Here is a 25228-nt window from a genome sequence, read left to right on the forward strand (position 1 = left end):
GGGGTAACGTAGTCCGTGTCTGAACCTGCGGCATTGACGCTCTGAGGGAGTGCTTTCCTGAGCTCTCCCCACAGACCACAGAGGCAGGCACTGAGGGGAGGGGCTTACACAGTGCTGGGATGGCCCAACACGGGGCTCTGGCCACCCACCGCCCATCTCTGCCCCCGAAAAGGCACCAAGCAAAACCAGCACCTCAGTTCTCCCCAAAGATGGCGCCACACCAGCCCACACACACTTCCCTCTCACACAGAGCCGGGCACAGGCAGGTTTTTAGATGAATAAAAAAATGAAATTTTATTCTAAATATAGCATGGAATGTTTTTGAAATAGGAATTCTTCTTTCCTGACCAAAAAAACGAACAACAACAACAAAACATTCCTGACACTTTTTGAACATCTAAAAGGTTATCTTCTGTACAATTATATAAATATCTCCATGTCCCTATACACATAACATTTAGGGTCCTAAAAGCTTTTTGAAAAACTGATCACAATTGGATTCTTTAGATGATTAGCCTCTTGTATGGAAACAGGAAACATTCCCTGAGCAGCAGCTGGGAACAGAGAAAGGACACAACTGAGAACAGAAGCAGGACAGGGCTGGGGAAGGAAGACTGGAAACAAACCACACCTCCACCCTGCATACGGATTTTAAAGGACAAGACGCTGCACAGACTCAATTATATGCAAATGGGAAGGAGCTATCCGAAGGCAATGTGACATGACCTTCCAGTCACATTTCAAGCCAGTTCAGTGAATACGTCACCTGGCAGCTTTGTTCTTCCAGGAACAAGGGACTTTTCCTTGTTGCTTCTTATCAAACAAAATATTGACGGTAAAGCCAAATTAAAGAAAAGACTTCAGGGCCCGCGGATGTGAATTCAGATCCCTGCTCTGGCGTGCACACTGGCTGTGTGATCCTTGGTGGGATTCCTAGCCTCTCTGAGCCTGTTTCCCGCCTGCGAAATGTGGACAATATTGTATCTACTTCGCTAGTTCATTGTGAGTATTAGAGGTAAGCGATAAAAAGTGCTTATATCCCCCTAAAAAATAACTGACAATAAATAACTAAAGTGTGTGCGATAAGGGCTTCCCCCTTGAAACTGAGAACAGGCTCTACTCAGTCTAAGGTTTGGCTAGTATTTGCAGACTCCTACAGGCTCTGCCAATCACCACCAAGCTTGGGGTCTGCCACAGGCTCATTGCTGTTGCTTTGATTATCCTGCAACCATAACGGTCACTGAAGTTAGAAACAGTTCCCTTGGGAGTGGTGGGCACCCCCTTCCTAAGGCACCAGCTCCATGTGCAGGAGTCGAAGCTTGTGGAGGGCTGGGGTGTCCTCTTACTTGGGCTGCATGGCTCTGGGGAGCACAGACCTGAACCCCATACCAGACCCTGTGAGGGGACTGTCACACCACAGGCCATGCAACCAAAACCCTTGAAACCAGGCAAGCAGGATCTTGAGCCACGTGCCTCCCCCAGGACCCCACAGGAAGCCAAATTTCTCAAGCCTCAGGCTCTCAGACCCTCAGCCCAGCTAGGCAGCGACAGTCAGCAACCACACTGGATTGAGCGTGAGAAGCCGGGACTCTAGGGCGAAGCGGCTCGCGGGCAACCAAGACGTCTGGTCTCCGAGGAGAAGCGTGGCAGGCTCTCTGGTTGTCGTGTGGGCAGGGGTTCAGGCAGGAGCACAGGAGCCCCTTGGAGAGCAGCAGAGGGAAAGTGACGATATCAGCCCTGCCCTCAGATGACAGGGTGTCACACCCCCACCATCAAGGGCAGAGGAGGAAGAGAGGGCCCCAGCAGAAACAAGGGGGCGCCTGAGGTACACGGTGGTCTCAGGTTCGCGATGCACGGGGGTGCTGTCAGAAAGAGCCAGACCCCTAAGTTTTTATGAGCTCTGTGGAGGGGCGCAGCGAAGATGTTAGACCCGATGAGACTGGTCGTGTCACAAGTGCTAAGGCAGGGGATGCGAGGAGGGCTCGTCCCTCCTCTTCTTGAGGCCACAGCAAGGTGTCCGATGAGCCCACGAGCGTGAGCAAGCACGCCTTCCCCCGAGCCTGTGGGACCCGGGGAATCGCGCCCCCTGGGCACAGGGAAAGGGTGATCCAGAATATTCGCCCAGGCCTGGAGGGGCTCGGCCGCCTGCTGCTGCCGCGGCTGGCTGGGAGCCTCAGCCACGGGGGCGGCTTTCAGATACCCTGCTCCTCGTCCCGGTCATTCAGGAGCAGAGACCACTTGTCGCCCCTGTCGTCGGCCGCGCCGCTGTGCCGGGACAGCTTGTCGGACTTGAGGGGCGACAGGGACACCTGGCTGACGTAGCTGACCTGGTCCCAGGCCGAGGCCCGCGGGGAGTCACGCCGGCGGTCGTCCATGCCGACGCGCACGCTGACCTGGGACGCGCTCAGGGGCTTCATGCTGCCGTGCGCCTGCGCCTCGTACCGCGCCAGGTCCGGCTTCCTGTAGCTGCAGGGCGGGGATCCAAGAGCGCCTGAGCCTGGATGCACAGCACCCCGCCCCCCCTTTTAATAAGCCCGATGAAGCTCTCTCATCGAGTCTTCTACTGACACACAGTATCAAAGCCTCGTGGGTTTTAAAGGAAAGGCCACTGAACTCCCAAGGCTCAGCTCTGCCTGATTTAGAAACATCAATCCAGATGCCTGGTACATAGAATAGAGCATGCGTGCCAAGTTGCTTCAGTCGTGTCTGACTCTGCGACCCCAGGGACTGTAGCCCACCAGGCTCCCCAGTCCATGGGATTCTCCAGGCAAGAACACTGGAGAGGGCTGCCAAGCCCTACTCCTGGGGATCTTCTCAACCCAGGGATCGAACCCAGATCTCCTATGTCTCCTGCATTGGCAGGCGGGTTCTTGACCATCAGAGCCACCTGGGAAGCCCCCTGGTACATAGTAGGCTATTATTAACTCTTGTTAAATGAAAACATAAATAAGCATCTCTTGTATAAAAGGGAAAATGATAACAAACAGGATCCTATGACTAAATATTTACATAAACAGCCCTTGAGCAGAATAACTGGAACAAGCCACGTGTGGTGACTGCTAAGCGGCAAACCACTGGCTCAAGGTGGAGAAATCATTTACACAAACACATGCTTGGCCACGCTCGGGGCCTCTGGCTGTGCCCGTGGCAGGTGTCCCCGGTGAGGGAGCGAGCCACATACCCGCCCCGGCCCAGGCCCGCCACGGGGACTCACCACTTGAGCTGCAGTGACGAGAGGACCACGGACACGGAGGAGGCCGCCATGGCCGCCGAGCCCATCCATGGCTGCAGCACGACACCAATGGGTATGAAGACACCTGGCCGAGGGGAGGACGATACTCAGGGCGTGGCCCAGGGCAGACAGTGAGGAGGGCCCAGCCTCACTGCCCACCCGATGCTGTCCTCCTCTGGGCAGCTCAGAAGCCTCCTGCTGGGTGCTGGCCACAGACCCGTGGAGCTGAGACAGGCTGACTCAGAGCTGGGCGGTGGGGGCACCGTCGAGAGGACTGAGTCCCCAACCTGTCCAGACCTTCCTGGGATCATCCAGAGGTGGCATCACTGGTCTGGGGGAAGCTCCAGGGGACAGGGCACCCCAGGGACCCTTTGGGACAGCCATCCTGGGGCCCCTCGGAGGTGTGAGCATCGGGATAAGATGCTAATGACCACGGTCCCCATCTACATGGAAGGTCCTTCCTCAAGGATGTCAAAGCACTTGATAAAGGGTGATGAGACCAGGTCCTGAGATAGAGCCACAAGCATGGGAGGGGATGGGCTCCTGAGCCAGCTCTGGGGCAGGAAGTGCATCTACCAGAGCCAGGCTGTGGCGGAGACGCCGATCCACTGTGTGAGGCAGTGCTGCCCGCTCAGGCGCGACAGGGGCACGTGCGGTGGGAAAGTCATGTTTCAGTACAGGTCTCGGGGCTTCCCTGGTGGCTCAGTGGTAAAGACCCTGCCAGCCAGTGCAGGAGACATGGGCTTGATCCCTGATCTGGGAAGATCCCAATTAAAAAAAAAGAAAAGAAAAAAAAGGTCTTGGCCCACATAGATGTTTTCCTTGCAGGAGGGTCTAGAACTTTTCCCTGTCTGGTGACACAAGATTCAGTGGGGGAGGGAGAGGTTAGGAAGCAGAAAACATCCATCGCTTTCCATAACTATTCCTGAGTCAGGGTAAAACCTGGGCGGAATTAATTCTTAAGATAAAGTTCTAAAGCATTGGTCCCTGAGCCTAGCATGCAGCAGGTGCCCCATAACTGTTAAGAATGATGACTTTTCAGACTGTGTGTCTTAATAATGTTCTGGAAAACAAGGCCATGGTAAATAGGATCAAGCACCTTGGCCAGCTTTTCAGAGCAGCCTGAAGTGAATGGGGGCCTGGTTCCTCCCTGCAGTTTCTCATTCATCTTTCATGCTTAGTCGTGTCCGACTCTTTGCGACTCCATGGACCGTAGCCTGCCAGGCCCCTCTGTCCATGGGGATTCTCCCAGCAAGAATACTGGAGTATTGACTGCCATGCCCTCTACCTTTAGATACTTACAAAGCAGAACATAAGCAAATTAACTCTTTCCAGAGGCTTCTGGCCGCAGCTGGGGTCGAGGGAACAGGGTGGTGAGAGCCTACCTGCCGCGACGGGGATCCCGATCAGGTTGTAGATCAGCGCCAGCACCAGGTTGAGCCGTATTCTCCAGACGGTCCTCCTGGAGAGGTGAATGCTGGCCACCACATCGAGCAGGTCATTCTGTGGGAGAGGACCACAAGTGAGTGGGTGGGTGGGGTGGGTGGGGGACCCATCACCCATGAGATAATGGGGACGGGGAGCCGCAGTCCAGCTCACCCTGATGAGGACGACGTCGGCCGCCTCGATGGCCACGTCAGTGCCCGTGCCGATGGCAATGCCCACGTCAGCCTGCGCCAGGGCTGGGGAGTCGTTCACGCCGTCACCCACCATGGCCACTCTCTTCCCCTGGTTCTGCAGCTCCTGGACCTTGGCCACCTTGTGAGAAGGCAGCACCTCTGCAAAGACTTTGTTGATGCCGACCTGGAAGGAAAGGGAAACAGCACTCGATAAAGAAGTAAGTACACAATAACATCTGGTGTTGCCAGGGGGCAGCAGCAGGAGCAGAAACCCAGGAGCCACCCCACCCCACCCCACCCCACAGCAAGCCCTGCAGATTCCGGGGCACACAGCAAACAAGCACCCCCTACTCCCGTCCCAATGCCACTCCCACACCCCACCCTCCCAGTGCTCCTCTCCACATGCTGACCTGGTGACCTCTCCAAAGCAGCCGTCATTGGCACCTGTGGGTGGTGCCATGCTACCTGCTTGGTCCTGCAAAGGGCTCTTCTCTTTCCCCAGCCTTCCCCATTCTGACTGGGGACCACCCCCGACTCAGGCCTCCTCTGCCCTGGAAGGTGTCCCTGTCTGCCAGGCTGAGGGGTAGGCTGGCAGCCCCCTGTACACGGTTTACACTCGCCCCTGGGTCACCCTCCCGACAGAACTGTGAGCTCCCCGGGGGCCATGCTCTCAATGCAGCTTAGTGAGTGCTTGCTGAATGCCTGAACGAGCTTTCACCAGGGAAAGTGGGTACTCTTAGAAGGATGGCTAAGACAGGTGCCGCTGCTCCCCTCTAAGAACCGAGTCATTTTCAAAAGCAGACAGCTTTACCCACATTTCCCGAAGGGCTGGTATATAACTGCCAGGAGTCTGCACTGGAGCTGTCCCCACGCAGCGGGCCAGGCAGGCAGGCAGCCATGCTGCCCCTGTGGTGCAAACTCAGAGCCAAGCACAGAGGGAGACCTGCTGGGACCCAGGAGCCAGCGGTGTGGCGTGAGAAGAGCTGGGCGGCAAAACACTCCCTTAACATAAAGGCTCCAAGCGTGTTTATCGCAGCCCTAAAGCCGTGGTCTTTCTTCCTCACTGCAAAGTCTAGGAAGTAGAGAACGCCATAACTGCTTCTCTGGGGCTGCAGCCGGCCGTGCAGAAATGATAGCACCCAGGCTCCAGCGGATGTGGCCTTTGGGGCAGCAGCAAGGTGGTCCCCTGTGGGCTCGGAGCAGATCAGAGCACGTGGAGAGGAAAGCCCCGGCAGAGAGAAAAGACCAGAGCAAAGCTGAGTGCTCCATGCACTGCTGCTGTTGTTGCTGAGTCGCTCAGTCGTGTGACCGGCTCTTTTATGACTCTACGGACTGTATCCCGCCAGGCTCCTCTGTCCATGGGATTCTCCAGGCAAGAATACTGGAGTGGGTTGCCATTTCCTTCTCCAGGGGACCTTCCCAACCCAAGGATTGAAGCTGCATCTCCTGCACTGGCAGGCCGACTCTTTACCACTGAGTCACCTTTCCTCCAACTGTTTCTGCCAGCTTAAAATCGCCTGTGATTTCCGAGCTGGGAGACACGCCAGCCCCGGGCCCGCACCTGGGTGGCGATGGCCCTGGCTGTCTTGCGGTTGTCCCCGGTGATGAGCACCACGTCCACGCCCATGCTCTTCAGCGTGTGCACAGCCAGGGCGGCCTCCTGCTTGACCGAGTCCGCGATGGCGATCATACCGCACAGCACACCTGCCGGAGACACCGTGGGTGAGCACGCGCCAGAGCCTGGGCAGCTGAGGAGCAAGGAAGACTCGGCGGCCGGGAACAGTGTCCCTAACACCATGTCACAGGCCAAAACAAAACGCTGGATCATACAACAGGATGCACAGTTTTGAATTTGCTTTTTAAACTTATATACATGTCCAGATGCACACAAAAGTCTGGAAGGACTATCAGAAAGTTGACAGAGGCTCCCTGATGGGTGGGATAATGAGGGATATTCCATTTTTTCCAAAGTTCTCGGAATTTTCCACATTTTCTGTAAGGAACATCTATTGCTTTGTGGAGTGCCTGAGTCATAATAACTCAATAACTGTTAGCTGTTAAAACATGAGATATACAACAAGTGCTCCTTAAAAAGTGACAAATGTCCAAACAGCTAGGAAATCCATCCCTCCTTTCTGTCTCTTCCTACAGAAAACACTTGTGTAGAGTTTTGTTTTTAGTGACTCTAGAGACTGACACAGGAAGGTGTGCGAGAGCTGAGGCGTGATGAAGAAACGAGAGTGAAGGTGTATAAGAGGCATTTTTAATTGAGTCAGTTCCAGCTCTTGAGCTGAGGGGGCGGTGGGTTTAAAGGACTCGGGAGAAGGAGAAAATAGAACTAAAAATAACAGAGAGGAACTTTTTTTTTTAAAGAAAGCCTCAATTTCTGCCTGACGTCTCCAGCTTCCCTCGAGAGCAGAGGGCAGGGGAGTGGGGTGGTACCATCGATGGCCACCAGGATGGCCGTCTGGCCCTTCGTCTCATGGTCGGTCATGGCGTCAAGGACGTCGCTGGTGACGGTCAGGCCGTTGCGCCTCATCCATTCCCGGTTTCCGATCAGCACAGAGAAGGTCTGTGTGGCCGCGTCTGCTCGAAAGAGGGTGCAGTTTTTCCCACAGAGCCCAAGGTCACCGTGTTATGCTATGCTATGCTAAGTCACTTCAGTCGTGTCCGACTCTGTGCGACCCCATAGACGGAAGCCCACCAGGCTCCCCCGTCCCTGGGATTCTCTAGGCAAGAATACTGTAGTGGGTTGCCATTTCCTTCTCCAATGCATGAAAGAGAAAAGTGAAAGTGAAGTTGCTCAGTCGTGTCCGACTCTTAGCGACCCCATGGACTGCAGCCTACCAGGCTCCTCTGTCCATAGATTTTCCAGGCAAGAGTCCTGGAGTGGGGTGCCATTGCCACGGGATCCTTCTTGTAGCAAAATGTCCACTTGGTGGTTCTGGAAAAACCACAACCTGGAAAGCGCCTCTCAACACCAGCATTGAAGGACAGGGGGGAAACCAATTAGCATGCAGAACCATGGTGTGAATTAAGGTGTGTGAAGGTGTTACAAACACATTAAATACCACGTAGTGTACCTACTGGCCTTTAGAGGTGTCGCTGCCATTTCTACAGGGATTAGAGCAGTTAATTATGTGTTCGGCACCAAAAGCAAGAATTGACTAGACTCCTCTCTGGCTCAGTACAGACGACACAAGGTGAACCAGCCAACCAGCAGCCCATGTGCGTGAAACACTGTGAGGCTCACCTCCTAAAAGGCCAGGTGAGCCCTGCACCTGTCACCTCAACTCAGACGACACTGACAGGCAGGTCCCTGGAAGGCAGAGGAAAGGTCATCAGGGGCTCTAAATGGCTAGAAGGTGGGTAACAATAAAATCTAAATCAAGATTTAACTACTAATATACTTAAAAGCAAAACTCAACCTGGGTTTTTTTGGTTGGAGGCTTTGGTTCCACTCTTATGTTGATGGCTAGCAAGCCACTCTTTAAATAACCAAGGCCATTATTCAAAAAGCAGCTGCCCCTCCAGTGTCCGCTCTTCCTTAGGCAGACCATTTCCACCCTCCGTCCCTGACTGCTGCTAGCTTTGTAAATACATCCCATCCCATCAGAGCCAACCACGTGGAAGTTTCCTGGTTAGCAAGAACAAAAGGACTCCCATCGGTCTACCCTGTAGCTGATGAGAAGCAAGACTGGCCTGGGATAAGAAAGAGGAGACTTGAGATTAGGGGGCAGGTAAGCAAACTCCAACTCTTTGGACAAGACCCTGATGCTGGGAAAGATTGAAGGCAGGAGGAGAAGGGGATGACAGAATGAGATGGTTGGATGGCATCACTGACTCAGCGGACATGAGTTTGAACAAGCTCAGGGAGAGATGGTGAAGGACAGGGAAGCTGGCATGCTGCGGTCCATGGGGTCACAGAGTTGGACACGACTGAGCGACTGAACAACAACAAAAAGCAAACTCTGTGAATTTTAAGTCATACGCCACTTTTGTCTGCCATTAGCATCAAGCCACATCAGAGGACACGAGAGAAGCTGCAGGCTGCCCTGGGAGGCAGATGGGCGGCACACTAGCCTCTAGCCAACCCTCTCACAGGCAGGAACCTCGGGGTGAGCCTGGCGTGGCGCCCTCTGTGGTTGGACCCAGCCCCTGGCAGACGGAGCGGTGGAGACCGAAGCCAAGGGTACCTGTTTCTGCGGCGTCGCTGCCGACTCTGTTCAGGTGAGTGGTCAGTGGGCCTTGCAGGCGCTCACCTTGGGCGAGGATGCTCTCCACGCTGCTGACTTTGCAGCTGATTCCACAGCCGGGCACTGCCTGGAAGTCTGTGCAGCACCCGAGGGTCTCCGTGCCGAGTTCCTGGGGGGCACGGGGAGAGGAAGCAGAGAACAGAGGTAAGTTGAGAGGGAGTCAGGACAGGGGTGGGGTGAGGGCAGCGGGGAGAGCAGCAGCTGCTGGAAATTAAGGGAGGGACGGTGGGAGAACTTCCCAGAAAGGCAGAGAGAGAGACTCGAACCAGCAGCTCTTTTTCTCTCATCTGACACAGATGCTTAAAACAGCCTTCACTCTGGCCACCTGATGTGAAGAGCCGACTCACTGGAAGAGAGCCTGATGCTGGGAAGACTGAAGGCAGGATAAGAAGGGGATGACAGAGGATGAGATGGTTGGATGGCATCACTGACCCAATGGACAGGACTTTGAGCAAGCTCCAGGAGTTGGTGATGGACAGGGGAGCCTGGCATGCTGCAGTCCATGGGGTTGCAAAGAGTTAGACACAACTGAGTGACTGAACAACAAATTCTCTCCTAGAGTCTGGATGCCTGGGCATCCTGGACAGGATGTGGTCCAGAAGGAGAAAGTCCATGCACATCAAACACTTTCAATTAAAGGCTGGGGGTGGCAGGGCTGAAGGTGCCAAAGTGGGGGAAGATTTTATTTTTGTGCTGAAAATAATTTCATAAAAACTACAAAATAGGTAAGTGGTAACTAACTCTTCTGAGGTAACTGCCCATGTATAGACCCTGGGGGGAAGGGGCAACATGGCAGGAGAAAGGAGGACCTGGGCTTATTCGGCTAACAGAACAGAAGGGATGCCTGGGGCGAGCTGAATCTTTCCTGAAACAGCAGGAGGTTGAGAGGGGAAACAGCCGAGCCCCACACAAAGGATAAAACACGAGAGTTCTGGAAGACTCCCTGTCCAGCAAGAGTTGTCAGCTTTTCCTCAAGGCATCATGTCACCCTTCGACATTTACTGGTGATTGTACTGTCCAGACAGTTTACACGTTGTTCAGGGCGATATTCCAGCACATCCCTGGGGCCTCCATGTTCAGATTGAAAACAGAGAATGCTCACCTGGCCCTTTCGTCTGGAGATATTAAGGGTGATGGCTCGCCACTGACTGTGCCAACAACCCACAGGCCTCTGGTCACTTCTGCTGCTTCACCTCCATCCCAGGTGTCCCCTGTGGAGTGGACTTCTCCTGCCCTCGCCCCAACACCCCATCCATTTTTGTATCCCTTTGCACGAAATGCTCATAAAGGACTGAATCCGTATATCTGTCTTCCTCACTCGATCCTCAGCTCCCAGCAGGCAGAGTATGCATCTTATTAATTAATTCTTACTGTCCTGAGCTCAGATGCTCAGGGAATGCCTAATGAATGACCCTGCACACTGAACTGCTTTGTGATCATCTGGAAACATGACAGGGGACCTGCCGCTGTGAGCTGCGTGTACCTCCCCATCACTAGCCTTACTCCTCCTCTTGTCTTTACTCTTTAAAATTAAGTAACTCTCGCCAGGTGGGTGGAAAGTTGATCTGTGAACTTAGTTCCCGCCTCTCCGTTCCTTGGCCACTTCAGTTTGTGCTGTGTTGAGCTTGGCTTTGGTTTTGGTTTCAGTTTCATTTGTTCGTCCCTGCTCAGTCGCTGACTCTGTGATCCCATGGACTGTAGCCCACCAGGCTCCTCTGTCCATGGGATTCTCCAGGCAAGACTAGTGCAGTGGGTTGCCATTCCCTTCTTCAGGGGATCTTCCCAAGGATTGAACCTGCGTCTCTTGCGTGGCAGGCAGATTCTTTACCATCTGAGCCAATCTCTTTAAGCACACATGCCAAGGCCCCCTGCCAGAAGCAGCCGGCTTGGGGGGCCAAGGGCAGCGAGGAAGAAAGGTGTGTGTGGAGGAAGGAGCTGTGAGTCTTTTGGGGCAGCTGGTGGGAGCGGGGAGCCGGGGGGAGCGAGGGCCCAGCTACACCCAGTCCACCTACCTCTTTACAGTATCTGGTGACTGCCACGCCCAGGGGGTGCTCGCTGCTGGCCTCTGCGGTCCCCACCACAGCGAGCACCTTCCGCAGGGGCAGCGTGGCCACGTCCACGAGCAGGAGGACTCGCGAGACTTTGGGGACCCCTTGGGTAATGGTGCCGGTTTTGTCGAACATCACGGTCTTTATCTGCCAGAAACAACCCCATTTCAGTGACCAAACACAAATGGGGCTCTCAGAGCTCTCACAAGCTCAAGGCAGAACTTCATCTGACCCACCCCAAGCAGGTAACAACACTCCTTCACGCCCCATGTAACAGAATCCTCTATGCCCATCCCAAGGGTTAACCTCTCCTGCTGCAAAAACTTAGCTCCCTCTCTGCCCAGTTCTCAAAAAACTCCACAGGAGCTTTCACTCTGATTAATGGGAAGCGGTATGGTACCCACCCCAGACAGTAACACTGTGCAGACCTCTCCTGGTGTCATGTCAGGAGGGCAACCCTGGGGGCCTGCCCTCTTCCCTGTCCACCCTGTCTGCCAGGCCAAGCACAGTTTTCTCTGGCCTGCGTCAGTGCAAAAGCCTCCAGCTCCACGTTCAAGAAAGGAAGGGCGTGTTCCCTGGCCATAATTACAAGTAACCACAGAGCCAGCCTGAGGGCCCGTCCCCCTCGGTCAGCAGCAGCTTTGCACTGGTCTCTACGGGTCTGGGCTTGGCCATACTTGGCTACTGTGCTTAGATGGCCCGAGTCCCCCAGGCCTCGGACCCTGGACAAGGTCGGCCCTTGCTGTGCTCAGACTGCATCCTATAGGCTCGGTTGTCCCCCATTTAGCAAACAACAGACTCCCCTTCTTGTTTCTGACTTCAACACCATTAACGGGTCTTCCCTCAACCATTCTGGCCAGCTTTTATTCCAGCCCCAACTAGGCCGCCAGGAGGATCTTCCCAGCCTGCGATCATGCAGGTGCTTGACCTCGCTTCACCCCGTTTTTTGGTTAAAACTGTGGATCCTGTTGCAGGACTAAATAAACCTGCAAGGCTCTTCAAGGCCCCTCTCTCCACCTCCTTCCTCCCTTCATCTCCTGTCAGTCTCTCACTCCATGACTGTCCTCATTTATTTATTCAGAAAATATCTGTGGGGTGATCTCCACGTGTCAGGTTCTGGGCAAGACACCGGGGACACAGTGATGGGGAAACAGTCTCGGTCTCCCATCCTATGGCGTCTGGGACCGGGCATTGTGACCTCCCGAGTCCCTTCCATGTGCTGGTCCCATGGCCGGTCACCCTTCCAGTGCTGTCAACCGTCAGGTCCCAGACCTTCCCTGTCCACCTGTGTCAACCCCTGTCCCATCCAACACTCACAAGTCTACAGTCAGGCCTCTCATACTGTCCTCACGGCAGCTCACACTCTACATGGCCCCGGCAGTTTACCTGCCCCAGGTCTGTCTGTCTCACTAGACTGTAAAGTCCTTCAGAGCTGGGGCTCAGCACGGGACCCACACACAGTAAACACTCGATAGCGAAGAAATAAAGGGAGGACGGAAGGCTGGGGTTGCTGGCTGAAGGGAGATTCCTCATAGATACTGCCGCCTGCTTCTCCACCCCAAGGTCCCGGGACCCTCCCCGGAGCCCGACCACCTGGCCGTGAGCCTGGCTCTGCATGTCTGAGCTGCAGGCCCGCTGGCAAGGCCCCCGGGCCCCCGCTGCACTTCCCTCACCTGTAAAATGGACACAACCAGCCCCCGCCTCCGTGCTGTCACAGAGATTATTTATACAGCATTCAGTCCTTTCAGTGTGAACTGCTGCAGTTCCTACGTCATCCCCAGTGAGTCGTGGCTTCTGTTTTACTTAGTCAGCAGGGCTTAACGAGCCCTCTTTCAGGTTTTTCTCATTTTCAAACTCAAATTTGAATATAAAATTTAAACAAGTACTATCTTCACTAGGACTAATAAAAAAAAAAAATTGCGCAGTTGTATAGCTACAAAATCACCCCACCAGAAACCTCGAAGGAGCACGGGGGAACCGACCTTGTGGGCCATCTCCAGGGGCTTGCCTCCTTTGATGAGGATGCCGTTCTGGGCGGCCACCCCGGTGCCCACCATGACGGCCGTGGGCGTGGCCAGGCCCAGCGAGCAGGGGCAGGCGATGCAGAGCACCGTGATGGACGTCTGGAACGCGAACCGCAGGACCACCTCTGCCTGGGAGATACCCTTGCTGGGGACCTGACGAGAGGGAAAAGATGGAGGCAGGGTGGGAGTCAGATGAGACATCACACAGTACTCTGATCACAAAAGAACGTCTCACTCTGTGACGACCTCTATGGGAACAGTATCTAAAAAAGAGGGGATACATGTATGTGTAACTGATTCACTTTGCTGTACAGTAGAACCTAGCACAACATTGTAAATCAACTATCTTCCAATAAAAATTCATTAAAAAAATAAGAAAGAACATCCCAGTGCAGTCGGGGGCCCTGAGGCGGCTGGATGGTGCCGGGCTCAGGACGCGTGCTATTGCATGGTTCACGTTACTGCTCCACGTCCCACCTTCCCAACCTGATCTTCAGGGAAAGGCATTATGACAGGAGAGGATTACACAAAAATCCCCATCAGGGGAAGAACACAGACTCTGGAATTGGACCATGTAGGTCCATGTCACGGCCCTGACGGTGTGTCTCAGCTTCCTCAAAACGGAGATGATAATGCCCATCTCCCAGGTTTTTGTAAGGATTAAATGAGATAATACACAGTCCATGGGGCCACAAGAGTCAGACACGACTTAGCGACTAAACCACCACCACATATAAATACATATAAATATAAATGTACGTAAGGCCACACCTGACATAGAAAGAGAAGCTTCTGAGAAATCGTAACTATTATATTATCATTATTCTTTTATTATTATTATAAAGCTTTAAAACATTATAAATTTCCAGGGAATTGACTCTAAGGTAATAGACACGTGGGAACAGATATGAGGGTATTTCTCATAGTGTTTTTTCATAAAGGCAAAAAACTGGAACAATCAATAGGGGATTGGTTAAATCGTATGTACGGCACGCATAATGGAATATTATGTGGATGTTAAAATGATGTACACATATACTTATTCACATGGAAAGATATCGGTAACATTGTTGACTTAAAAAAAGCACAAAATGGCATGTGTTAATTAGTGCAAAATTATCTGCCCATATCTCTACACAGCCCTTCAACAATCCTGCAAAGATGTTCACCAAAGTATAGGGGTTTGGAGCCATCTTTATTTTCTTCTATTTTTCACCACTGTTTCCTTTATAAATCCCAAACCAAAAAAAAAAAAAAAAAAAAAAATACAGGTCTCCTTCCCAGTTACCTGGTGACACACATCGGTATGATTATCTGCAATCTAACATTTTGAGTGATCTCAGTTTATCTTTCAAAATGGCTAGTGGCTCTGGTGAACACCTGAGAGATGCTGGAGTCACTTAATTACAGTGAAATGTGTGTTTTCTAAATGGAGGATACAGACCACCGTCTCTTCAGCTTCGATCTAGTCTTTGAAAGATGGGATTCAAAACTAAGATACATTAGTAAGGGTCATTCAATTTTCACAGAAACAGTTTGATTTAGGTAGAAGGGCATGGTGTTTAACCCATCGTGTGATGTTTTAGAGGTGAAGATGGGTGCTTTTTTAAGGCCAGGGATTCTTGTCAAAATCCCACCTCGCATTCTGAGGGAGGTGGGGTGCACTTCTGGAGGGGAACGTGAACCCTGTCCCTACAAACGATATTCACAGAGCAGAGTAACAACAATGTCTTAAAGGAACATATAGTACCTCCAGTGTCAGCATCCTCCCTGATATCGCAGATAAAAACAAAAGAAGCGAAAGTAAGACAGAAAGGCAGGGATCAGCAGGAAGCCACCCATTCCAACTTGTTCAGGACTGAGTTTCCCACAGCCATGTGCCAACGAGATGCTCTCCCACAAAAGCCAGAATTTCTGACAGTCACGTACCATATAACCACGGGTAAGAAGTGCTAGGAATATAGTCACAGGCTTCTTTTATAAGCACAGAAATCTCCTTAGATGTCAGAAAGTATCTAACTTGGACATCTTTCATTTTAAGCAAGGAAATGTGAGGGACGAAATAACAGCTAAGTGAATGACGTGCACCCAAGAATATATGATATGCCTCTATAGATAAAAATGTTTTTTTTTTAATATTCATTCTATATTTCCAGTTTCTTATTTTATGGCTCTAAGGCAAAATATATATTAGACTGGGCTAAGTCTGAGATATTTTTAAAAATAAGGGAAAGTGTTGTTTCACTCACTGGGCAGTTATCAAATGCTACTCCCAGTGGGCCATCAGCTTTTTCTGTCTATCAAGGTTTCTCAAACTCAGTACTTCTGACATCTGGGGCCAAATAATGCTTCGTTGTGGGGGCCTGTGCTGTGCACTGTTGGCTGTTCAGCTGCATTCCTGGCCTCTATTTATTAAATGCCAGTAGCCCCCCTACCTTAGTCATGACACTTCAGACACTGTCAACCAAAATCACCCCTAGTTGGGAATCACAAATGTAAATAGTCATTTCCAAAGCAGAAAAAGTTTGCTTTTTTTTTTGGCAGCGCCATGTAGCATACAAGACCTCAGTTCCCTGACCAGGGGGCGAACCCATGCCCCCTGCAGTGGAAGCGCTGAGTCTTAACCACTGAACCGCCAGGGAAGTCCTTGAAGCAGAAACTTTTTGTAATTTTTTGAAATTTGATAAAATTGTATTTCCGAAGACAGTATTCTTCTTCCACTTTTTAAACTCAAAAACGTATATTCCATTGTTTCATATATAAGGCCTAATAATTATCAAAAAGCTATTAGCATTACTCAGGAAGCTGCAAGGTTAGATTTATATGGACACAGCCAGCCAAAAAGATATTTTTCTTAAATATGGTTAAAGAATGCTGCTGCTAAGTCATTTCAGTCGTGTCCGACTCTGTGCAACCCCATGGACTGCAGCCTTCCAGGCTCCTCCATCCATGGGATTTTCCAGGCAAGAGTACTGGAGTGGGGTGCCATTGCCTTCTCCAATGGTTAAAGAATATTATCATGCTATTGAAACTGCACGAAAACTCCGGGAGATGGTAAAGGACAGGGAAGCCTGGCGTGCTGTAGTCCATGGGGTTGCAAAGAGTCAGACACGATTGAGTGACTGAACAACAATAATTGAAATCGTGACTGATGTGACCTATCTTGTACGATGAGTGCTTCATAACCTCAAAAATGGCCAACAGTGCAAAAATGCAAATGCTTTAAGCATTACAACTGAGAGCCAACGGTGTTTGAAATTATCAGAAGGTAAAAGATGCCTTTAGTGAATTAAAAAAAACCTGCAGGAGTCGAGTGATTGATTGATTGTCCCACCCTGGCTGAGGTTGTGCTGCCAATAAGTGAGGCAAACAAATAAGTTGTAATGGAGAATTAAAGCCCAATGAATCTAAGACATGAAAAAACAGTATTAATGGCAATTGATTATTTAAAACACAACAACCACACTGCCCACACCATTCAACTTACAGGAAAGTATTTCTGAACAACACCAAAATCGATAAAACCGATACCAATCCATACCACCAACGTCACAGTTGAAATGATGATGATAAATGGGACAAAATATCCACTAAACCGGTCAGCCAGTTGCTGAATGGGTGCCTAGGGAAATAAAACACCAAGATCGTGGGAAGTTACAATCTCTGAAGAAATATACCGGCCATGGGTGGACAAGGGCTGGGATTCCTAGCTCCCTCATTAACTATAGTTATTAGTCAATCTCTCTAACTCAATAAAATCTGCCTGATTCTGCGGGACTCTTGGAATAATTTCTAAAAGCAGGGAGCTGAAGTTATACTGCTTTTAAAATTCCTTCAGTACCTTGGACATCTGGGCCTCTTCCACTAGCTTCACAATCTGGGCCAAGGTGGTATCATTGCCCACGTGGGTGGCAGTGATGAGCACAGAGCCATGGGCGTTCATGGACCCAGCGATTACCATGCTTCCGGGCTTCTTGGTGACGGGCATGGCCTCTCCTAGAGGTGGGGAGGAGACCAACGTTACGTGAGGAGTCCGATCAGTGTCTCCAGGGCCCAGGCAGGGCACTGACACCCACCCAAAGGGACCAAGTCCGCACCTGTGATGAGGGACTCGTCGGCCATGGTGTTGCCTTCTAGGACTTTCCCGTCCACGGGAAACTTGCCCCCGGGGACCACCTTGATGATGTCACCTCGTTGCACCAGCTCCATGGGCACCTGCTCCTCCCTGCAACAGAACCCACTCAGGTTACACTCGGGGCCGCGCGGGAAGCCTGCCCCCCTGGCATGTCACCCAGGTCGGGTTCTTGACACTCCGCCAGCTTTACTCCGAGCAGTGGTCATCACTTTATCTACTGTGTCCAGACTGAGTCAATACTGTGCAGCTGCTGAGTGCCAGGCACTGTCCTAGAGCTGGGGAGACAGCTGTGAAAAGGACAGCCAAGTCCCAACCCTCATGAGGTCACTTCTGTGGAGCAAACAAACCAGCAAGATAGTTCCAAGACTTAAACAAGTGCTATGCTGACAGCGAGCTGACTGCAGGGCTGTTTTCTGTGGTGGAGGAGGAGGGAAGGGGACAGGCCTCATTTGAAGATGACCTTTCAGCTGGATGACAAGAGGACCCAACTTACAAGGAAAGAAAAGTCAAGGGGGAGGGACTTCCCTGGTGGTCCAGTGGCTAAGACTCTACCCTCCCAAGGCAGGGGGGCTGGGTTCGATCCCTGGTCAGGGAACTAGATCCCACATACTGCAACTAAGAGTTCACGTGCTGCAACTTTAGATCCTGTGTGCAGCAACTAAGGCCTGGTAAAGAAAAGAAAATTTAGGAGAAAAAGAACAGCTAACGCAAAGCCCTAGGAAAGGATGGAAGGGGCCTTTGAGAAACAGGAAGGCTGCAGGCAGGACTGGAGGGGTTTAAGTGAAGCAGACAGAACCTGGACCATGTTGGGTCTTGCAGAGCAAAGTGTGGGCTTTGGACATAAGGTTTTTAGTGGGAAAGTGACACCAGTTCACATTTTCAAGTCACGTCTCTGGCTGCTGCATGAGAATGGGCTGTAGGGGCAACAACAGAAGCTGAGAGAGGAGTCAGGCTATGGCAGCCTCTCAAGTGAAAGATGGCCTGGGCTGAATGTGGAGGGAAGAGAGACCCAGGAGCTTTGGGGGCACAAGATATTAGAAAGACGTGCAGATGCGCTGGACGCCTAAGAAAAGCAAGCATGAGCTCTTAGTTTCAGGTTGAGCAGCTGGGTGGATGAGAAGGCGTTTAATGAGATGGAGATGCCTATGAGAAAGCAGCTACAGAAGGAGGGGAACAGGAAAGGAGAGGAGATGAGGTCTCTGGTCTCACATGGTAAGCCAGAGATGCTTGCCTGACTTCCACACAGATGTGGCCAGTCCGAAGAGTTCAGTTCAGTCCAGTCGCTCATTCGTGTCTGACTCTTTGCGACCCCATGGACTGCAGCATGCCAGGCCTCCCTGTCCATCACCAACTCTGGGAGCTTACTCAAACTCATGTCCACTGAGTCAGAGAATAGGGGTAAAAAACTGGATTTGAGCTGAGATTAGAGGTCAAACCTGGAAATGGTAAGAGCTTCCCCAGGAGCATGGCTGGAAGAGAGACCTCAGCCCTGGGACACCCCATCTTAAGAGGCTGAGCAGGCGGAAGTGCCCACAGGAGGGGGCACCCACCCCATGGCATTGAATATGCGGATGTTGTGGATGTTGATGCAACTATGTATAAAATTCATCACGCCCTACACTTGGGATTGGTGTTCTTCAGTGAAGGTAAGTGACAGCTTAATAAAAAAAGAAAAAGACAAAGTTTTAAAGGGACAGAAAAGAAGGGGAAATGCTGATGAGAGGCTGACATGAGCATTAAATGAGAGCAACGGTGGGATTTGGTTCATGGACATGATTTGATGTCTCTGGCAAAAGCGATTTCAGAAACCGGTGGAGGAACAAGGAAGGCTGGAGGGGGCTGAGAGACTGCAAGACGAGGAAACCAGACAGGAGCTGGAGGCAGCCTGCAGAAGAAGTGCTGCGCCTCCCTGAAGCCAGAAGTGAGGCCACAGGCTAAAGGGGATGGTGGTGGGACCAGAGCAGTTTCTGGGATGCCAAGAAGGCCGAGAAATAACCATTAAAAGGAGGCTGACCGCAGATATACAGAAGCCTTATTCTGTAAAAATGCCCAAGTTATGAAATATGATTTAAGAGTCAGTTTGTGTGTGTGTGTGCTTAGCTGCTCAGTCATGTCTGACTCTTGGTAACCCCATGGACTGTAGCCCGCCAGGCTCCTCCATCCAAGGAATTCTGCAAGAATACTGGAGCTGCTTGACATTTCCTCCTCCAGGGGATCTTGCAGGCCCAGGGATCGAACCTGCATCTCCTGCATTGGCAAGCAGATTCTTTACCACTGTGCCACCGGGGGAGCCCAAGAGTCAGTATATGTAACTGTAAAGAACATGGGCTCTGGAACTAACAGTGTAGGTTCTGTCCTAATTCCTCTGCTTAACACCTGTGTGACCCTGGGCCAGTTGCTTAGCCTCCCTGAATCTTAGTGTCCACATCTGTACAATAAGAGTACTAGGAGTTCCTTGCTCATAAGGCCGTTTTTTTCTCTTTTGGTTAAACACAAACATGTTAATATAGCATCTGGCAAAGAGTAAATGCTATTTAAGTCCCAGCAATAATGACAATAATCATTACTGTTTTTAATATCTGCCAATGTTATACACAGGGCTTCCCAGGTGGTGCTACTGATAAAGAACCTATCTACTAATGCAGGAGATGTAAGAGACACAGGTTCGATCCCTGGTTTGATCCCTGGGTTGGAAAGATCACCTGGAGGAGGGTATGGCAACCCACTCCAGTATTCTTGCCTGGAGAACCCCATGGACAGAGGGGCTTGGTGGGCTACAGCCCATAGGGTCACAAAGAGTCGGACACGACTGAAGTGACTTAGCAGCTAACCTTCTAAAGAAGAAAGACACTTCTCCCATTTTTATTCTTGGGCTAGTTGAACTCCTACCTCAGTATCAAGTCGAACTCATATCTCTCAGCCTGTCTAAATCCTCCAAATCATGCGAGGCAGATCCAGCTCATGCACCACGTTCTGGGTAGCTCTGTTTGACCACCACTAGCCTTCTCCTTCTAAGTTCCAGACATACTGCCTGTACCTCTCACTTGGCGTCTAGCACACATACACCGCCTTGAACCCTCGCTCATTTTAGTATGTAAACGCTTTGCCTGCTGAAGTGGACTTACAGGAGGGATCTTTCTGTTGTGGCTGCCGCCGCCCCTCACAAGGTCATGTGTCACGTCCTGTACACCATGGGTGTGTGCTGTGCAGCACACACACTGATATAAATTGATCAGGGACTTCTGACAGTGATGATTACCTGATGATCACGTTGTCTTCACCAAGGGTCACGACGGTGGCTTCCGTGGCTTGCAGAGACATGAGTTTGGCAAGCGCTTCTGAGGTTTTGCTCTAAGAAACAACCAGAATGTGAAGTGTGAGCGAGAGTAAGCCAACCTGTGCAAACCCAGGCCATCACTCACAAGGCTGGTGTTAGAGAAGACCCTGCAAGGAAAGGCGCTCCCTTGACACAGCCCCTCCGCACGTCTGCAGGTTTTCGGGGTGGGCGTCACCTGCTGCCCGGCGACAGAGAGCTGTGCTGCCACCAGCCTGAGTGGACGGGGCCACCAGGTCCCGCGAATCACATTTCAGGTGGAAGCAACAATACCCATCTGCCCACCGACCGCTTTCTTTTAGGTTCACTCTAATTTTTTTAGGGCCCGAGTTCCATTCTCTTATAGGACACGCCGACATCTGGAACAATGGTGGTAAGAACGGCATGACCCTGAGGTGGGGATGTGGATATCTAATCCAGGAAGCCACACGCTCGGTTCTTTACCAAGAGATGATGCGACCTCTGACCCGAAAGCCAGGGTTCTTTCCACTGCACGCGCGCCTGAACAAAGGCTTTTAATCATTAACCAGATTAGCTGGGATTTTAGAAGTAGCGACTGGTTTGGAGATTAGCGGCTGGGGCACCTAATTATATGTAGGTTTCACGTTTCTTCGAGTCGTGCCCTTGATGGCGTATCATGAGTAATTCTAACCACGGTGTTCAGATGAACTGAGGTTTGTGCTGCTGAGGAAAGAGCTCTGCCTTTAACCCGAGGCTGCAGTTACCTTCACCACGTGTTCCAGCCACCGCCCCAGGGCAATGAAGACGAAGAGCATGGGGGGCGTGTCAAAGAAGGTCACGGGGCTCCTCTCGGCCTTCTCGGCCACGGCCACCACCAGGATGACGAGGGAGTAGATGTAGGCGACGCTCGTGGCCAGCACGATGAGCACGTCCATGTTGGCCATCCTGTGTCTCAGAGATTTGTAGGCCTGGACATAGAAGTACCAGCCACCGAGGAACTGGAAGGCGGTGGGGGAGAGCGACAGTCATGACTGGGCCCCTCGGGACTGCAAATACTCTGGGCTCACCCACGACTCGGACATCCCTTTGCCCTCTGTAACTGACACGTGTGAAATGTACTTCCTCACTCAGAGGACTTCTGGCCACAGGAGTGGATGCTCATGGGAGACCTTTAAGACCCAGAGGACTCAACCACGTAAATGTCCATGGATGGTGAAGATGGTGAAAGAGATCACAGTGCGTTCATACTGGGCACAGTGCTATGCGGTCCCTGAAGAGACTGCTGATGGGAGAGACGTACACAGTGCATGGTTGAGTGACAAAGCCAGTTATAGATCAGTGGGTCTAGTATAAGTCTATTTCAGCTGGAAAAAAAGGCCTATGTCTGTAGTAGTGAATACATACACACACAGACATATATGTATGTAAATATGTATTTTTCCTATACAGACGAGGATCTGGGGAAAAAAACAAATCCAGCCTACAAATACTTGCCTCCAGACAGTCCTAATTAATATGAATTAATTCTAATATTCTAGTATTAAGCCTAATATTAAGTCAGGAGTTTTATTTTATATTCCAAATGGAAGGCACGTCTCCCACCAGAAACACAGCTAGTTCCTGAATGTGGTCCCCAAGGTAGACAAAACACAAGGGCTGTGCCTTTTAAACTATGATTCCCCAGGACTGCATCTTGGTCATTCAAGACAAGATATAGAAGAGCAGCAAGAGCTCCAGGGCGGTCCAGCTGCTGCTTCTGACGGCGAATTCAGCGGGAAAAAAGCAAACGCACTACCCCAGATCACCAAGCCTTGCCTCGAAAGGGCTGCTGTTCCGGGGGAGTTTGGTCACCTATGAACTGCCCACGAAGCCAGGTCCTTTCTCGTTCCCCATGTTAGGCCCTTAGTGTCAGCCATAAGATAGAAAAAGTCAGCAACGGGCTGGGTGGCGGGGAAACAGGCGATGAAGAGGCACTTGGCGCAGCCGACAGCATGCTAAGCGGACAGCGCCTGCCCGCCACACGCAGGCATGCCGGGCGGGCGTGCCTCCCGCCAGCCCCCGATACGCACCTGGACAAAGGTGCACAAGATAAAGAAGATGAGATTCAGGATGGACAGTCCTGGGATGACATTGTGGTCCAGGACCGTCGACTGGGGCTCCTGGCTGGGTATCAGCATATAGATCATTAAACCCATGACGGGGATGCCAAACACCAGGCTGCACAGGAAAGAGTTCTTCCACCTGGAAAGCAACGCACCAACACGGACATGTCAGGCTCCGCCTGCCCCCTGGCTTCCAGGCTGGTCCCCTCCCGAGGACGCGGTTTGAGACTTGCCTCTGCCCCATGTCTGGGACAGACCACCAAGGGCTACCGTGAGAGCAGTGCTTGCTCCCTACACTGGCCATCTGAGGGGACATCAAAGGTCTAAACCTCCCTGCAAGGATGCTCCAGGGATGTTTAGACGTAGCCCTGGTCTGCTCGTGCCAGAAGTGGTACCTCCAATCTACAGGCGAGGCAACCAAGACCCAGAAAAAGCTGAGCGTTCAGCCCCAAAGAGGCTGACCATCCTCAGACTATGGCCGCTACTGTTTTTTCTTCAAAACTCACACGTTAAGTGCTATCCAATCTGTTAGCCATCAACCATAGGTAGCTATTTAAATTAAAATTAAAGTGAAGTGGAATTAAAAATGTATTTGCTGAGTCACAGTGGCTGCATTTCATACTGGGCAATGCAGACATACAGTGTTTCTGTCATAGCAGAAGGTACTGCAGGACAGTATTGTTGTAAAGGGTTAACATTACGAGGTAAAGGCGATTAATTCAGCAGAAGGTGCTGTAGGAGGTGGCGGCGGGATGGAGGGGCAGTTTGGGGGGGCCACAGAGACCTCGATTAGCACAGAATCAGGCAGGGGAGGTACGGGGAGAACTGGCCCCATAGGCAGAGCTACAGTTCTGTTCTACCTACTGCTTTATTTCCACCTTGTGGTCCAAGTGATGAGTGTTGGGGATCCTCTGGGCCAGGGAGGCACGAAAGCCAATTTCCTTGTTATCAAAAGGAGGAAACAAGAAAGAAGGCACTTGGTTAAAACAGGCATCAGGAGAAAGCACTTTACATCTTTGGAAATGAGGTTAACCTACAACTGCCTCTGAGGACTCATGACTTCTGTCCCCACGTCACCCTACAGATGCTGCCCACAGGGATGCCTGCTCCTTCTGTCGGCAAAGGCAGCGGACGCTGGGAGGTGACTGAGCCTACCCAGAGCTGATGGATGCCGAGTTACAAGCTTGGGATTCGTGAGTGAAAGACTCCCCAGTATCCGTTGGGGAGTTGGTCAGTGGCCACTGCTCTCTGCAGGATGAAACTGAAGGTCAGAGGTCAAACCCCCGACCAAAGCCACAGCATCATCGGAAGTGCTGGATCCAGTCACAGGTGCCCCACCCCTCAGCACAGGCTCTCCCGCTGAGCAGACCGATTCCAACAGCATCTGTGGTTTTTTCAGGGATTCTCTCTCCCAGTTCTTTGGCTGCCTCACTTCTCTCCTCCACCCTTCTCTGCCTTATTTGATCTGATCACTAGATTTCTGATTCCCTTTATGAAATTACACAGAAAAAGCTATCAGGAAATGTCCTGTCAGTCAGCGCAATAGAAAGAGGGGCCCCGGGGACTCTGATGTTGAGATTGTATGCAAAAATTTGTTACAGTAGGAGAAACAGCATGTAAGGCCATCTAAAGACAAATCCTTCACAACTAATGCCGGCCTAGTTACATCAGGAAATGATGCCCCAGAGATGCAGGAATGGGGGCCAGACATTGGCAATATTCCCTGAGTAAGAACAAGGAGGGAGCTACAGTGAGCTGGGTAGAGGCCAGCAGGGTGTTCTAAACAGGAAGTGGGGGAGACCTTCCCTGGTGGGTCAGTGGCTAAAACTCCAAGCTCCCAAAGCAGAGGGCCTGGGTTCAATCCCTGCTCAGGGAACTAGATCGCACATGCTACAACTAAGATTACACATGCTGCAGCTAAAAAAGGATCCCACATGCCACCACTAACACTCAACGCTGCCAAATAAATCATGTTTTAAAATAAATAAAAAGAAACAGGAAGGGTACCGGAGATATGCTCCAAGCTCCACCTGGACACTGCCCATCATTACTGCATCCGTCAACTTCTCTTCCTCACCAGTGCCTTATCATCACTGTTCCATAAGACCTGCGGCATGGCAGAAACTGGATGCCCACTGAGCTTGGAGCTGGGAGACCTGGGTTTGAGTACCAGGTCTTGCAACCTTTAGCTGGGTGCGGGGGATCTAAGTCCCTGAACCTCTCTGGGGGGTCGCTCTTCTTCATCTGATAAAGAAGCTGAGTTATCTACCTCTAAGATTAAGGCACTATATCAACAGCAGTAACAGTATTTGCATATCAAAGAGCTCTGCTAGGCCAGACAACAGACAATACCTCTCTTATACACATACACACACACACACACACACAAAGGAAAATTTAACACAACTCAAAGCCTGCTCTGAAATGTTTCATTTCATAAGCCACAGTCCCTGCTAAACTTCACCATTAGTCGTTACGAGTTCATCTGGTTCAGTTTTGACTGTCTCGGCCCAGCCA

The 25228-nt window shown here is 51.3% G+C and overlaps 1 protein-coding gene across 2 annotated transcripts in view; it reads right to left on the minus strand.

Moving 5' to 3' along the window:
* Window positions 1-267: 267 nt before the first annotated feature.
* ATP7B (ATPase copper transporting beta) overlaps window positions 268-25228 on the minus strand; it is a 72978-nt gene continuing 48017 nt past the window's right edge. The window contains exons 7-22 of one of the 2 annotated variants that reach the window (XM_055542240.1): window positions 23576-23652; window positions 22679-22850; window positions 21374-21607; window positions 20574-20665; window positions 17277-17404; window positions 17021-17175; window positions 16667-16801; window positions 13138-13332; window positions 11120-11302; window positions 9114-9216; window positions 7294-7437; window positions 6413-6555; window positions 4832-5035; window positions 4618-4735; window positions 3215-3317; window positions 268-2466 (exon numbers count right to left, since the gene is read on the minus strand). In XM_055542240.1, the coding sequence (XP_055398215.1) occupies window positions 2193-2466; window positions 3215-3317; window positions 4618-4735; window positions 4832-5035; window positions 6413-6555; window positions 7294-7437; window positions 9114-9216; window positions 11120-11302; window positions 13138-13332; window positions 16667-16801; window positions 17021-17175; window positions 17277-17404; window positions 20574-20665; window positions 21374-21607; window positions 22679-22850; window positions 23576-23652 (2460 nt within the window). In that variant the 3' untranslated portion in view covers window positions 268-2192. Of the gene's footprint in view, window positions 2467-3214; window positions 3318-4617; window positions 4736-4831; window positions 5036-6412; window positions 6556-7293; window positions 7438-9047; window positions 9217-11119; window positions 11303-13137; window positions 13333-16666; window positions 16802-17020; window positions 17176-17276; window positions 17405-20573; window positions 20666-21373; window positions 21608-22678; window positions 22851-23575; window positions 23653-25228 lie in introns of both variants that reach the window. The other variant, XM_055542238.1, reaches the window with a different exon arrangement.

This window comes from Bubalus kerabau, chromosome 12, assembly GCF_029407905.1.
Source record: "Bubalus kerabau isolate K-KA32 ecotype Philippines breed swamp buffalo chromosome 12, PCC_UOA_SB_1v2, whole genome shotgun sequence".
NCBI classification, from domain to species: Eukaryota; Metazoa; Chordata; class Mammalia; order Artiodactyla; family Bovidae; genus Bubalus; species Bubalus kerabau.